The sequence below is a fragment of the Leucoraja erinacea genome, chromosome 7 (assembly GCF_028641065.1).
Source record: "Leucoraja erinacea ecotype New England chromosome 7, Leri_hhj_1, whole genome shotgun sequence".
NCBI classification, from domain to species: domain Eukaryota; kingdom Metazoa; phylum Chordata; class Chondrichthyes; order Rajiformes; family Rajidae; genus Leucoraja; species Leucoraja erinaceus.
Window position 1 is genome coordinate 4,182,761 of NC_073383.1, and position 17,018 is coordinate 4,199,778.

At 44.4% G+C, this 17,018-nt stretch overlaps 1 protein-coding gene across 3 annotated transcripts in view; it reads left to right on the forward strand.

Annotated features, from left to right (window-relative positions):
* Positions 1–17,018, forward strand: part of col6a3 (collagen, type VI, alpha 3) — a 246,465-nt gene that overhangs the window by 32,529 nt on the left and 196,918 nt on the right. For all 3 annotated transcript variants that reach the window (XM_055637667.1, XM_055637668.1, XM_055637670.1), the window contains exon 3: positions 14,562–15,146. In XM_055637667.1, the coding sequence (XP_055493642.1) occupies positions 14,562–15,146 (585 nt within the window). The remainder of the gene's footprint in view (positions 1–14,561; positions 15,147–17,018) is intronic.

The window sequence follows — 17,018 nt, forward strand, 5'->3', positions numbered from 1 at the left end:
GACATGTGGTAAGCCTCCGAATCTCCGGGGTCAGGACGCACCACAGCTCCTCCCACTCCGAACTCGGCCAGCTCCGCGATGGTGAGTAGGTCCGCAGGCTCCGCGACTGGAGCCCCAGGTCGTTCCTGCTGGAGGCCGCTCCACGGTGCTCGGCCCCAACGACAAGAGAAAAGGTCGGGTTCTCCGTGCAGGGGATAGATTTTTTTAAATTTCCCTCACCGCCCGCCCCCCCACACACATACCCACACACATACACATACACACACACATACACAAAAAATTAAATAAAAACTTCATTCAAACGGGACAAAAAATAACAAAAAGACAGACGGACTGCAGAGGCCGCTGCGACGTGAGTTGCACGTTTCTGCATTATACTCGGTTCCTCAGCCCAAGTACCCAGCTGAGTAAGATCCTGCCTGCAATTTTTATAACCATCTTTGCCATGTACGATACCACCCACTTTTGGGTTATCTGCAAACTTACTAATCGTGCCTTGTACATTGTGTAGGGAGGAACTGCAGGTGCTGGTTTACACCGAGGATGGACACAAGGCGCTGGAGTTACTCAGCGGGACAGGCATCGTCTCTGGAGAGATGTCTCGAGTCAAGACGTCTCGTGTCCAGACCCTTCTGCAGTCTGAGGGCTCAGTCTGAAGAAGGGTCTCAACCCGAAGCATCACCCATTCCTTCTCTCCAGAGAGGCTGCCTGTCCCACTGAGTTACACCTGCCTATTGTGTCTATGGCTTGTACGTTGTCATCCAAATCACTGACATCAAACAGCAATGCGCTGATCCATGAATGAAAATTGCCACTGTGGAATAATCTGTTAATCTACCAATGGGATTAAATAATTGGACTGTTAATTGGTATGGTTCAGCTGTTTGTGAACAACCTCTGTAACACTTTAAAGAAACTGGAAGAAAGTGCAAAAACATTTCCCGGGGATTAAGGTGAGGTTAATTAGGTCCGTCCGCACGTACATTTGGCTTTTCCAAAAATCTCCCGTCAGAGATGGTGTGAATAGTTGTTGTGCAAATTGGGGACATTTTTGTCGTTCATTCTTTGATTCAGCAGATGTTAGAGAGATCTGCATTTTTTTAAAGCTTTTTTCATGTGTGATTTTCAGATTGATGTTATAATCATGTGCATACATTTGGATGATAGACACAAAAAAGTGGAGTAACTCAGCGGGCCAGGCAGCATCTCTGGAGAGAAGGAGCAGGTGACGTTTCGGGTCGAGACCCTTCTTCAGACTGAGTCAGGGGAAAGGGAAACGAGAGATATCGACGGTGGTGTCGAGAGATATAGAACAAATGAATGAAAGATAAGCAGAAAAGTAATGATGATAAAGGAAACGGGCCGGTCTTAGCTGTGAATTTGAAAATCTTTTGCAAATTGTACCTGGTGAAAGTCTGAGGTTTAGTGGTTGAGTTTCAGGCCAAATAAATAGTGATTATTATTCTAAATACGAGCAGAAATGTTAAATTCTGTTCATTGCTGTTGTGATTGGCTCGAGACCAACAAAAGCAACTGAATAAACTTATGGGAAAACATTGGATACAGTTGCTATACACAAACATTCAGAGATTTATTGCTCCTTAAGGTGAGAGTGGCTAACTACGGAAGAGTTATTTTAAGACATGAACATCATTTATCTAGTCGGTTATATAGTAGGTGCTGAATATAAAAATTCATTCAGACCTTTCAATATCAATATAGCTAGAGAATGGCTGAAATATTGGACTGGGTCCAGATACTTAATTACAATTCCTCAGTCTCTTCATATGTGTTCATGGCAGACTAGCTTTCCAAGGGGAACACGTTCTTTCTGAGTTAAAACTTACAGCTAATACAGTGGATGAGGGCGGCTTGTTTTCGAGTTACTAATATACTGCCCTGTATTTCAAAAATAGGATTATATTTGTATTCACCTCATAGTTCCAAAATGCAAATCATCAAGTCTTCAACATCAAGATATAAAGCCAAATTAATTGGATGAAGGATATTGACACGAAAACTGGGTGAACAAATTGGAGCGCTTGACACAAACCGGCATTGTTGAAATGTTTCTGAAATGCAAAATGAAATAGAAACATATTTAATTTATATAAATCACAAACAGCACAATTCCCAGCAAAGACCCCTGCGAAACCGCAGGCCTACACCAAGAATATCTAGAAACATAGGCAATAGATGCAGGAGGAGGCCATTCAGCCCTTCGAGCCAGTACCGCCATTCATTGTGATCATGACTGATCGTCCCCAATCTATAACCCGTGCCTGCCTTCTCCCCATATCCTTCATTCCACTAGCACCTAGAGCTCTATCTAACTCTCTTTTAAATCCATCCAGTGATTTGGCCTCAACTGCCCTCTGTGGCAGGGAATGCCACAAATTCACAACTCTCTGGGTGAAAACGTTTTTTCTCACCTCAGCCTCAAATGGCCTCTCTTTTATTCTAAGTCTGTGGCTCCTTGTCTAGTCCTTTTATAATTTTACTTCGGAGTCATGTGAGTGATTCCGTGAAGAACCCGCTCAGCACGCATGCGCGGCATTACGCCAGCAGTGCAACAAGTGGTTGCAGTGGGAGTCAGGCGCTCCTGCTGCAATTTAAAAGACGGACTGTCAGGTAAGTGAACTGAGGTCGGTTTTGCTTACCAAAGAAGAGCCGGCTGATTTCTCTTTCAGAAATGTTTACACCAAAGACAAGACTCGCAAAATGAATCTGTCCCCCGTTCGACTCCACCAGAGGATTGTTCCATCAGGGGGGGGCAGCAACAGGCGGTAGGAATGCTAACCGAGCGCTCCGCTACCCCCGACACCGTGCCGAGCCCAGCTCCGCTAGCGCCTGAGCAGCGAGCTGGAGGGAAAGCTACCAGGAAGGGCGTCCGGCCGGTGGTTTCCGACACGTCGGACGGGGACGTCTCTCCACCCAGGCGGGGGAGAGACAGCCGCCTGAGCCGCGTGGAGCAGCTCTTGGAGCAGGTGCTCCAGCGAGGTGCACCCCAGGAGGGGCGCCCTCGCAGAGGGAGGTCAGGCACTCCCTCCACAGTGCCTTGTGCACTGTCCATTGCTTCCTCCTTTCCAGAGGATAGCTTTGGTGACCAGGGCTGGGCTGGTCAAGAAGAGGGGACAATGGCTGAAGATCTCGGGAGTATGCAAGGGGTGCAGGAACAGGAAGAGCTGCTTGGTGTAGTGGACCGCTACGTGGCAACCCCACGTGCAGGAAGACCGTTAGAAGCCAAACTAGCGGCCAGCATCAACCACCTCTCCAACAGGGCTCTACAGGAGCAGGTGGTCAATGATGCTTTAGAAACTTATACAGCGTCGGAGAACTGTGAGTCCCTCAAAGTGCCAGCGGTAAACAGCCAAATCTGGGGGCACGTTGGGCCAAACATCCGAAACCACGAGCTAAAACTGCAGCGGATCCTCAGGCTCCTGACGTCAGCCATCACTTCGTTTGCTCGTTCCGTGGACAACACCGAGATGACCACCACTCAACAGGATACCCTTGCGCTGTTGTGTAATACGCAATTTGAGATTAACAACCTGCGTAAAGACATCACAAAACCTGCCATCAATCCTAAATTTGCGGGGCTGTGCAAAACCCCAGCCTCAGAGCCAGACACACTGCTCTTTGGCAAAGACCTACCCAAGCGAATGAAGGATATGACCGAGGCCTCAAAAACTCATGGCCTCGTGAAGGCAGGGCACGGGACGAGCAAACCTAGACCACTAAACACCAAGTGGCAGCACCCCATCGCGTCCACCAGTCGACGTCCACCATATAGGACTGGTGAAAGCTCGGGGTCCGCATTTTATCACCGTAAGTCTTTTTTAGACGAGGGCCCAGAGTGGACCCCATGGAAAATGCGCCACCCCCCAACGTCAACGCCACATCAGACAACACGCAAGCCTCGTGGGACCGGCGGGAACCAGAGGAAATACCCATAACCATGGAGGTAGGTGGGTCTGGTTCCTACCAGCATATAGAAAGAAGGGGCTTAATACTAACAGGAGGGAGATTACACCAGTTTAAAGCAGCATGGGAGTCTATCACGAGTGATCAGTATATACTCAATGGCATTAGTGGATACAAAATACAATTCATAACAGGTAAATTGCCACCAGTTCAACATTTACCCCAAAGGGTATTTTCCCTCTCAGTGAAAGAAAAACGTGAGGGACAAGTTGAACTGATGAGACTAATTACAAAGGGTATCATTGAAAAAACAAAACATGAACCCTTGGAATTTGTATCAAATATATTCACTAAAACCAAAAAAGATGGTGGATCATCATCATTGACTTAACATCACTAAATATGTTTGTTAAGTTACATTTCAAAATGGAAACGTTTGTTACTGCCAAACAGCTAATTTCCCAAGGATACTACATGGCAAGCATTGATCTTAAAGATGCTTACTATTCAGTACCTATTCACAAGGATCATCGCAGATACCTGAAGTTTACCTGGATGGGGCAACAATGGCAGTTTAAAGCGTTACCCAATGGTTTAACATCAGCCCCAAGATTATTCACCAAGATACTAAAACTAGCCTTGGCAATATTAAGAAGGCAAAAACATATTGTCATGGCATATCTTGATGATATCTTAATAGTAGGCAAAACCATGGAATTGACTATGTCAGCTGTATCAGCTACTAAACAGTTGTTCGAAACCTTGGGATTTGTCTTACATCCAGATAAATCTAAGTTGAAGCCATCCACAACTATGGACTACTTGGGCTTCACAATTAATTCAGTCCATATGACTGTAACTTTGCCACTAGACAAAACAATTGCATTGGCACAATCATGCAACGATCTAATGGTCAACAAACGACCAACTATTCGACAAGTAGCAAGAGTAATTGGGAAAATGGTAGCAGCATTTCCGGCTATGAAATTCAGACCTTTGCACTATCAAAACTTACAAAGGGCAAAGGTGCAGGCACTAAAACGACATGCAGGTCATTATGATCGTGTCATGAAGTTACCCACTGAAGCAATATCAGAACTACAGTGGTGGGCAGAAAACATTTGGCATAGTTTCAGCCCTATTATCATCACTAACCCTACGCTAGTTATCCAAACAGATGCCAGTGCTCTAGGCTGGGGAACAGCTAACGCCATATCCAGCACAGGTGGTAGATGGACTAACCCTGAGTCGTCATTACTACTTACACTGGGCATAAATTATCTAGAGATGTTGGGTGCCTTCTATGGTTTAAAAGCATATGCATCAAATATGTATCACTTGCATGTTCAGTTACAAATAGATAACTATGGTGGTGGCCTACATTAACCATATGGGCGGCATTAAATCGTTATCATGCGACAAGTTGGTTAACACAATTTTGCAATGGTGTGTCAAAAGACATATTTGGCTATCAGCAACTTACCTACCAGGTAAGCTAAATACAGTGGCAGACACCAGGTAACGCAAATGTAATGACAACATCGACTGGATGTTAAACCCAAAAATATTTGCAAAAATTGTCAAGCAATATGGCATGCCAGATATCGATTTATTCGCATCAAGGCTAAATCACCAGGTACCTATGTATGTCGCTTGGGAACCAGACCCTGAGGCAACAGCGGTAGATGCGTTCGCGCTGGATTGGGGACATTTCTTCTTCTATGCATTTCCTCCCTTCTGCCTCATTAGTCGGGTACTACGCAAAATATAAAAGGACTCTGCGTCAGGTATTTTGATAGTACCCGACTGGCCTACGCAGCCATGGTTCCAGATACTCCATGACATGGTTGTTGGAACACCGATGACATTTCCCAGTGACCCAGAATTATTACAACACCCAGTGTCTGGCATAAGCCACCCATGCCATGAAAAAATCAAACTCCTGGTTTGCAGATTCTGAACAGACCATTGCTGGGACTGGGATTATCGGAACAAACTGTCAACACCATGTCAGCATCCATCCGAACATCCACCAAAAAACAGTACTTGACCAATATCAAAAAATGGACAAAGTACTGCCTGGATACAGGGACCATCCACACAACTGCATCAGTCACCAACGTACTGGAATTCCTGGCCAAACTTCACTACGAAGAAGGACTCAGCTACAGTGCTATCAACACAGCGAGAAATGCCCTGTCTGCCTACTTAACACTAGGACAACAGGCCTTGGGATCTCACCCGCTGGTGGTAAAATTAATGAAAGGCATTTACAATACCAACCCCCCCTAGACCAAGGTACACCCATGTATGGGATGTCAGTGAGGTCCTGACTTACCTCAGGGGGTGGCCACCAGCCAGATCCCTCAGCCTGGAACAATTGACACTCAAAACGCTCATGTTAATGGCACTTGTATCCACACAGAGGGTCCAGTCTCTACATCGGTTATGCCTGGACCACATGATTACAGCTCCAGACCAGATCTTGTTTATGATCCAGGGGCTGATCAAAAAGAGCAGGCCAGGAACGCCTAGTCCAGTCGTGATATTCCGGGCTTACCCACCAGAACCACGGTTATGTGTAGTGACCCACCAACTATCTTATATTGACACAACTAACAATATTCGAGGGAGTGAAAATGCCTTGTTGGTCAGTCATAAAAAACCTCATGGTTGGGTGACGAGCCAAACTATTTCGAGATGGCTCAAGCAGGTGCTAAAAGCTGCCGGGATTGACACTAACTTGTATAAATCTCACTCTACCAGGGCAGCATCCACGTCAACGGCGGAAAGAATGAACGTGCCGATGGACCACATCCTGGCTACAGCAGGATGGGCAAGGGAAACTACGTTCAGGACTTTTTACCATAAGCCGTTGGCAAAACCTGTGTTATATGCAGAAACAATTTTGCAGTCTGCAAATGTTTAATTTAAAACCCGGGGGAGCAAATTTCCTTTTGTTGTTATTGTTAATGAATACCGTTTTTGTTTTTCATAAAACAGATTCATTGGTTGATTACGATAATACACTTCCTCCCTCAAAGACTTCGGCAGTGATGTAGTAATAACTGTTACATGGTTTGAAATCACAGAGCTTTGAAATCTTCACGGAATCACTCACGTGACTCCGAAGTAAAATAGTAAGATTAAACGAGAACTTACCAGTTTGAAGTTTGATCTGTATTTTATGAGGAGTTAAAATGAGGGATTACGTGCCCTCCGCTCCCACCCCCAATAATATGGGTCAAACTGATAAACTGATGTTTCCTTGTCTTTACTATGTTTACTTCAATAACTGTGTCTATCTGTGATTCCACACCGCTGCTTTGAAGTATGCCGCGCATGCGTGCTGAGTGGGTTCTTCACGTAATCCCTCATCGTAACTCCTCATATAATACAGATCAAACTTCAAACTGGTAAGTTCTCGTTTAATCTTACTATTTTATATGTTTCTATAAGATCCCCCCCCCCCCCCATCCTTCTAACCTCCAGTGAGTACAAGCCTAGTCTTTTCAATCTTTTCTCATATGACAGTCCCGCCATCTCTGCGATCAATTTCATGGATACATCAATCAGTGATATTTTATTGTCACACGTACTGAAGTGCAGAGAGATGCTTTGTGTTGCATACAACCTGGTAGAATCATGTAGCAGACCTCACCCAGGCAGTTCACAAAAGTCCCCCAGTTTCTGGCGCCGACAATGTTACACAAATTCACCGAATGAGCTTATCTTCTGCCTGCCGCCGCTCCTGGCAACAGGCACCCCCTGCTGGGTCCCCCTTCACTCTCGGGGGCTCCCGCCAGCTCCACTCTTGGTGCCTCCCCCACTCCCCCGCCGGTTAGCTCTTTTAAAAAAAATCAAAAATAATTAATTTAATTACTATCACGATACAAAACCAAACCGTAGTGACACACCCACCAGCATAGCACAGAATCACCAAATTATTCAGATACTACATTTCCAAACAGCTATGTGCCAATCCTTACAAATGCTAAATAACTACTATACCACTATGTCCGTCTCTAACACCAGACGTAACGCCGGTAAAGGGGCAGGCAGCTGGCTCGGGCAAAGCCCTCTTCCGCCTGGCGCCGTGACTCGCGGATGGCCAGCATAGCCAGGCCTTGGAGCAACCCAAGCAGGACATCTCCGGCCCTACCCACTCCCTACATCCCGTCACCAGTCCTCCAGTCGCTGACAGCAGAACCGTTTCTCCCCCTACGGACCTTAGGTGGGGCGGCGGTGCTCCTTGACCTCTGGACCTTCGCTACAAGGGACGCTCTACTGGCCCCCTTGCCGGGGTTAACTCTTGGTGGCACGGGTCCCTGTCCTTGCTCTGGGAAATGTGAGTTGCCCTACATTCACCTCTCTCTCAGCAGGAAGGGTCCCCCAACATTCTCGACCACGGTCCATTCGTTCTGGGCAGCGCGGGTCCCCCTATGTTCTTGATGGTCGCAGTGCGCTCTCAGCGGTTGCTCGTGGGTCTCTCCTCGCACTCGTCAGCGTGGGGCCAGGTTTGGAGTCCGCGGTGGGTGAGCAGGTGGACTTGGCTACGACTTGCCAGGATATTACCTGCGCACGGCCCGAATCAGTGTGGCCCTTGGAGACACAGAGAGCCACCACCTGGGGACAGTACCGGTTCTTCCCTCTCTCACACTGCACCCGAGCCCCAGGGAGTTTTAGAAATATAGAAGCATAGAAAATAGGTGCAAGAGTACACCATTCGGCCCTTTGAGCCAGCACAGCCATTTAGACAATAGACAATAGACAATAGGTGCAGGAGTAGGCCATTTGGCCCTTCAAGCCAGCACCTCCATTCAATGTGATCATGGCTGATCATCCCCAATCAGTACCCTGTTCCTGCCTTCTCCCCATATCCCCTGACTCCGTTATTTTTAAGAGCCCTATCTAGCTCTCTCTTGAAAGCATCCAGAGAACCTGCTTCCTCTGAGGCATATTAGAACCTGCTTCCTCTGAGTCAGAGAATTCCACAGACTCACCACTCTCTGTGAGAAAAAGTGTTTCCTCGTCTCCGTTCTCAATGGCTTACTCCTTATTCTTAAACTGTGGCCCCTGGTTCTGGATTCCCCCAACATCGGGAACATGTTTCCTGCCTCAAGTGTGTCCAAGCCCTTAACAATCTTATATTTTTCAATGATATCTTCTGATCCTTCTAAACTCCTGAGTGTACAAGACCAGCTGCTCCATTCTCTCAGCATTTGACAGTCCCGCCATCCCGGGAATTAACCTTGTAAACCTACGCTGCACTCCCTCAATAGCAAGAATGTCCTTCCTCAAATTAGGGGACCAAAACTGCACACAATACTCCTGGTGTGGTCTCACTAGGGTTCTATACATTTCATATGATTATGGCTGATCATCTGGAATCAGTAACATACAAGTTTTACCTTCTATCAATGCCCTCATCCTTTGAACAAAGCTGATGTGCACACAGATTTCTAGTGGTTAAGAACTCAGTGCATGAATATAAGACCACTGCAAAGGATATTGGCATTATGGACAGTGATTTTATTTCTATGATTGCCTGATTGTCGAGGTACTGGATTCACTATATAGATGGTTAAACTGTTTCCTTACTTGAATTTGCCAAGAATTCAGCTGTGCTACTGAATTAATTATCCACGGTTCACTAAATAGAATATAATAGAATAGAATGCCTTTTATTGTCATTCAAACAGACAAGGTTTGGACGAAACTTCATTACTGCAGTCATGACATTACAAAACAAAATGAGCATTCAACTGTTGAAGAAACCTCTGTCCAGTGATCTCGTCTGTACTGTCCATTGATCCCGCACATTAACACTATCATACACACACTAAGGACAGTTTTACATTTACACCAAGCCAATTAACCTGCAAACCTGTACATCTTTGGAGTGTGGGAGGAAACAGAAGATCTCAGTGTAAACCCACGCAGGTCACTCTGCCTTTAAACTATCCACTGACTTGGCCTCCACAACCTTCTGTGGCAAAGAATTCCACAGATTCACCACCCACTGACTAAAGAAATCTCTCCTCATCTCCTTCCTAAAATAATGTCCTTTAGTTCTGAGGCTATGTATGACCTCTAGTCCTAGACTCTTCCACTAGTGGAAACATCCTCTCCACATCCACTCTATCCGAGCCTTTCACTATTCTGTATGTTTCAATTAGGTCCCCCCTCATTCTTCAAAGCTCCTGCGAGTACAAGCCCAGTGCCGACAAAGGCTCATCATAGGTTAACCCACTCATTTCTGAAAACATTCTTGTTCTCTGCAGTGAGATGGGTGGAACTCAGCAATAGCAAGGGTGCAAGTACTAGAGGCGTCCCAATAGCAAGCCAGAGGTAGAGGAACAGATATGTAGGGAGATTTGCGAAAGATGCCAAATGAACAGGGTTTTCCTAGTTTAGGAAGGAACTGCAGATGCTGCTTTAAACAGAAGATAGACACAAAAAGCTGGAGCGACTCAGCGGGTCAGGCAGCATCTCTGGAGAAAAGGAAAAGGTGACTTTTCGGGTCGAGACCCTTCTTCAGACAGATTCAGGGGAAAGGGAAACAAGAGATATAGACGGTGATGTAGAGAGATATCGAACAAATGAATATATGTAAAAAACTAACGATTATAAAGGGAACAGGTCATTGTTCTCTGCGGCCTTGGTGAAAACGGGGACAGCCAATGAGACTCAACAAGACAGCTTTGAAGGTAATACAACAACTTTGGTGGGGGATGGATGGAGAGAGGGAGGATGCAAGGGTTACTTGGAGTTAGGGAAATCAATACTCATACCACTGGGTTGTAAGCTGCCCAAGTGAAATATGAGGTGCTGTTCCTCCAATTTCTATTTGGCCTCACTCTGACAATGGAGGGGGCCCAGGAGAGAAAGGTCAGTGTGGGAATCCGAAGGGGAATTAAATTAAATACACTGGAATTTAGAAGGATGAGAGGGTATCTTATTGAAACATATAAGATTGTTAAGGGATTGGACACAGTAGAGGCAGGAAACATGTTCACGATAATGGGGGACTCCAGAATCAGGGCCCACAGTTTAAGAATAAGGGGTAGGACATTTAGGATTGAGGTGAGGAAAAACTTTTTGAATTCTCTGCCTCAGAAGGTAGTGGAGGCCAATTCTCTGGATCCTTTCAAGAGAGAGTTAGAAAGAGCGCTTAAAGATCACAGAGTCAAGGGATATGGGGAGAAGGCAGGAACGGGGTACTGATTGTGGATGATCAATGAATGGCGGTGCTGACTCAAAGGGCTGAATGGCCTACTCCTGCACCTATTGTCTTTTGTCTGTTGGCAAGGACTATTTTCCCATAATGGGAAAAGAAAGAGTAGAAGACTGCAGGTTTCCAAGGAGGCAGGTATTTCAAATTGCACGTTAATTTAAGAGAACATTTTATTCCTTCCAATGAGTTGCTAATATCATCAGTTGCATTTTATTTTTTCAAAATCGTTCTACTTATCCGTTCAAAAGTACTTTAATTAAAAAAAACCTTTTTAGAACCATTCCCACAGGTTTTTAAGGTTAAAAATGTATGTATTTTCAATAATTTGAATGGAGCTCTACAATTCTTAGTAAATTAATAAATATATTTTTAAATTCTATCCTCTGGACTGTTAAGGGCCTGTCCCACTTGGCTGTCATTTGCGCCTCATTTACGCGTCATATGTAAAATAGGTCGATGCGTCGTTACGCGCGACGTCACGCGTAAATCACGCGTCATCATGCCGTCTGGTGAGTGTGACGACATTAGAATACCCTGCGGTGCGCGGCAACGCATGGTTATGAACGGTGACGTGACCATGCGTCACCACGCGATACACGTGAGACATCGGGACGCCAATGCGTCAGTGTGCATACGCGATACGTCATGCAGGTGGCGCGCAAGGATTCTGTGCAGAATGACAGCTAAGTGGGACAGGCCCTTTAAGTTACGCTTTATGATACTACGATATGGAAGATAGGATGCAATTATTTTGCATTTGTTAGAGTGAGTTATTCGTCTGTAGTTTCCTTTATTTAGTAGATATGGGTAGCATAGGTGGAGTGAGCAGGTATTGAGGGGGGTGATTCTGGGATGCCAGCACTAACTGTTGAGCCTTCCTGAGGTGTCGTGGGCCTAACTCAATGAAACATCAGTTAAAAATAAATTGGATAGGCATATGGATGAGAAGGGAATGGAGGGTTATGGTATGAGTGCAGGCAGGTGGGACTAAGGGGAAAAAAAAATTGTTCGGCATGGACTTGTAGGGCCGAGATGGCCTGTTTCCGTGCTGTAATTGTTATATGGTTATATGGTTATATGGTTATATGAAGGGAGATGCCCACTTGATAACCCCAATGATACACTTGCATCTACACAATCAGTTGTTTTTTAATGAGCGTGTTAACATGTAGGTAGCTGTTTATTGCATATGGAGTCAGTTATTGTCCTTAGCACAAGTTTGTTTTATCAGTTTACATAGTACTATGGCTTTGGGCTTGGTTTTCTTGATTGAGAGCTTATCCTGGTATTTCAGCGCAAGTACTTTGTGTTTTAATTGTATTATACGTTATGCTTTCAAAGAACCACTTTAAAACTTTTCTGATTACTTTTTCATTTTCAAGTTTTGTTTAATTTAGCTGTTACAATAAACTCTTCAGAGCTTTATGTAACAATGTTACAAAATGTTGAGATTTTCAAAATCAAGTCTGTTATTTATCCCATCAGATAAAGCATAAAAATACGTTTAATTTGTCACCTAATTCACTTTTATATCTTCAGTATTAAAAAAGTTATGGCCATTTTAATACTTGGAAATTAGCATCTTGTTCCCTGTTGCTTTTCCATTGATTTAACACAAAAGCTGTGATCGAGGACAGTCAAATGGCCATAACTTTCTTAAAAATTAAGAGAACTGAAATACATTTTCAGTTATTATAGATTGAAGCATTCTGAAACAAATATGAAACAATCTTACTTAGATGACTTGAAATTAAAGCATATAATTAGTTAGTTACCTAATTACAAAATTCAATTACTAGATCTAAACATCTATCAATTTCTTAAGAATAGATTAACATTTTTACATAGCCTAAGTGTCTAAATAACATTCACACAAAAAATTCACAATATAACATAATTTTAAAATCTCATTGTCATGGATTTATAGGCCAAATGGAAGGAATAGAATGTTGAAATCAACATTTAAATCAACTTGCTAGTGGGTTTTTCTGGAATGCGACCATTTGGAATGTTGCGATTTGCAGTGGTTTAGGTCCCCATATCGGCATGAAAAACACTGCCGGTTGGTATGGGGACTAAATCTCCATTTTGCAACTGTAAATGTGAACTAAGGCATCTTAAGGACCACTTTTATACATAAAAATAAACCACTTTATTTTACCTAAATCGTCCCCGTTGTCGGCGTTGACGGCTTTAGAAGCTGATTTTAAAATCACTCCAGTGCTGAACGAGTCGGGCGATTTAAAAATAAAAATACACAGAACGCCCGTCGGAACGATTTTTCCGCAAAAGCTTGCACTCCAACCAAATATAATCCAGGACAAGGTAGGAAAAAAAACGCGTTTTAACCCCGCCCGTCCCCTCAAAGGCGTCAAAATCACGCACACGGCCAGTGGCAGAATTGCAGCGCAGCTGAAGGTAAGTATTGTAACATACCTACTTTATGGTCTGAATTTTAAAAGGTTCCCATGGGAGGGGTCAGTAAACTTTGTCCTTGAAACAATTAATTCTAGACAAGGTGAATGACTGTGGTTTGCGATGTACAACAGTATAAATGAGGGGGGGAGCTCATTGAAAGTTTCTGAAAGGTGAAAGGCCTGGATAGAGTGGATGTGGAGAGGATGTTGCCACTTGTGGGAGTGTCTAGGACCAGAGGTCAGAACCTCAGAATAAAATGACTTTTTTTTAGGAAGGAGATGAGGAGGAATTTCTTTAGTCAGAGGGTGGTGAATTTGTGGAATTAATTGCCATAGAACGCTGTGAAGGCCAAGTCAATGGGTATTTTGTAAGGCAGAGATGGATAGATTCTTGATTAGTACGGGCACCAGGGGTTGTGTGGAGAAGGCAGGAGAATGGGGTTGCGAGGGGAAGATAGATCAGCAATGATTGAATCGTGGAGTATACTTGGTGGGCTGAATGGTCTAATGCTGCTCCTATCTCAAGTTCACCAGTTACAAGAGTAGAATTTTAGGTGTCCTTGAGACTCTCGAAAGGCGCCCATAAATAACATTTATTATTATTATTATTATTAATTAGGCCATTCGGCTCATATTCGGCGAGTACAGGCCCAGTGCTGTCAACACACTCATCATATGCTAACCAATTCATTCCTGGAATCATTCTTGTAAACCTCCTCTGGACCCTCTCCAGAACCAGCACATCCTTCCTCAGATATGGGGCTCATATTTGTTCACTGTACTCCAAATGTGACCTGACCGGCGCCTTATAGACTATCACTTATGAACGTATAATTCCTGTTGTCACTTATTTAACTTCATTAATTCAATTAGTTCAACATATTAATTCGTCAAAATTACATTATTCTAGACAATGGGTTATCCAATGTCTAATCCTTATCAATGCAAGTGTGTTCATTCAAACTCCACTTTATTTTTTACAGCTGAGAAGAGAGATATTGTCTTCCTCGTGGATGAATCTCCTGCGATGGGGAGATCGTTTTTCTACGCACGTAAATTTATTTCAGAAATAATTACCAGTCTCAGTATTGGACCCGACACAGATCAAGTAGCTGTGGTACAATACAGTTCCATCCCAAGACTCCAATTTGGCCTCAATGTTCATTCAACAATAGGTGAGCTTTCGAGTGCAGTAAAAAGGCTACGATTTAAATCGGGAAGACCCCTCAACACTGGCGCGGCACTGGAGTTTGTCACAAGGAACGTCTTCACCCCAGCCGCAGGCAGCAGAAAAGATGCTGGGGCAACACAGATCCTGGTGCTCATCACTGCCTGGAGATCCAGGGACAATGTTGGGCCGGCAGCAGAGGCAGTGAGACAGGCTGGTATTGTGGCCATTGCCATCGGGGCCAAGAGCGCAGACACATCGGAGATGCAACTGATCACTTCCGACCCAGACTCTGTTTTCAAATTGAACGACTTCAAGGAATTGCAATCAATTCAACAGCAGCTGCTGTCTAAATTTCAATCAGCGCTTGTGATGGAACAACCAATTCCTACAACTGAAGGTAAATATCCTTGACAGATTTACCTGTAAAATTAGCACAAGCAAAAGGTATGTTACAACTTCATGCCCTAAGTTAGGTTTAAATATAAGAAAGCGTTTTTGTAAGTGTAAATTATTATTGTGTTTACATTGACTGCTTAGATTAGGATCATAGTATCCAAATTATTGGCAATGGTCACTGCATAACCTCTACAGGATGAGAACTACACAGTTTCTGGCTCACTTCTCCAAACATTATTTTATAGACAATAGACAAGAGGTGCAGGAGGAGGCCATTTGGCTCTTCGAGCCAGCACCGCCATTCAATGTGATCATGGCTGATCATCCCCAATCAATACCCCGTTCCTGCCTTCTCCCCATATCCCCTGACTCCGCTATCTTTAAGAGCCCTATCTAGCTCTCTCTTGAAAGTATCCAGAGAACCGGCCTCCACCACCCTCTGAGGCAGAGAATTCCACAGACTCACAACTCTCTGTGTGAAAAAGTATTTCCTCGTCTCCGTTCTAAATGGCTTACCCCTTATTCTTAAACTGTGGCCCCTGTTTCTGGACTACCCCAACATCGGGAACATTTTTAATTAAAAAAAAAAATCCAAACTCCTCTTGACAGGCAAGCTATTGAGGGCCATCAGAAGTCAAGCTAGGCAGATGGTGAGTAGTTCAATTCATTATATTGTTTTTGAAAGGCCAGGAAGGAAAAGTGGGGGGACATAGAATGAGGAAGGAGCCAACCAGTTCATTCAATCCGATCACACTGCATACAGCACAGATCAGAAAGCCATCTCATTTTCCTGATGCATCTTCTTTCTACCACGTTCTTTTCTTCTTCAATTGTGGCTTGGTTGGGCAAGGTGGTCTTTTCATTCGTCTGAGTTAGATGGAGGTTTTCCTTTTTGAAATGAGCCATCTGCATGCTTTTGCTCCCATGCTTCCAAGAAGGTGAGTACAATGATCTGTATTTTCACAGGGATGGTTGAGGTTGCTGCAATATTGAACTACATTGAATAACGGAAGCATTGTAAGAGTTAAAGGAGGGAATTCAGTTTGCTGCAAAGTAATGTGAATCCATACAGACAACACCCGTAGTCAGGATAGAACCCGGTTCTCTGGCGCTGTAAGGCAGCAACTCTACAAAGAATGATGACACTGTGTCGCAGTTGTAGTGTTGTTGCCTTAAGGGCCTGTCCCACTTGGGCGACCTAATCCGCCAGTTCTGGCGAGTTTGCTCTCGACTCGTACTCGCAGCATGGTCGACACGAGGCCGTGGGAGGTCTTTGTAACTCTCCTTCATGCTCGAGAGTAGTCTCCGTGTACTCGAGGCCTCAGCTAGGTCGTGGCGTTTTTTTCAATAGGTTAAAAAATGTCCGCAAGTAAAAAAAGGTCTCCATGGAAAAAATCAATACTTTTTTTACTCGTAGGTTTAGTCATAGTAGGTCGTAGTAGGTCGGCATGTTAGTCGTAGGTAATCGAGGGTAGTCGAAGGTAGTCGGAGGGAGGTCGAAGGGAGGTCAAAGGAGATCGATGGAGGTTGTCTTCACTCTCCACTATTCGGTGTCCAATTTCCCCGAAGTTAGTCGTAGCTAGTCGAAGCTGGTCTTCAACATAGTCGAAGGAGGTCGAAGGAGGTCTTCAACATGTCATTTTTTCAAACTCTTCTACACTCGCCAGGTGGGACAGCCCCTTTACAGCTTCAGAAAACTGAGTTCCATCCTGACTGCGGGTGTTGTCTGTACGGAGTTTGCATGTTCTCCCTGTGACCGTGTGGGTTTTAACTGGATGCTCTGATTTTCTCCCATATTCAAAAGATGTGCGAGTTTGTAGGTTAATTGGCTTCTGCAACTGTCCTTAGTGTGTCGGATAGAACTAGTGTAGAC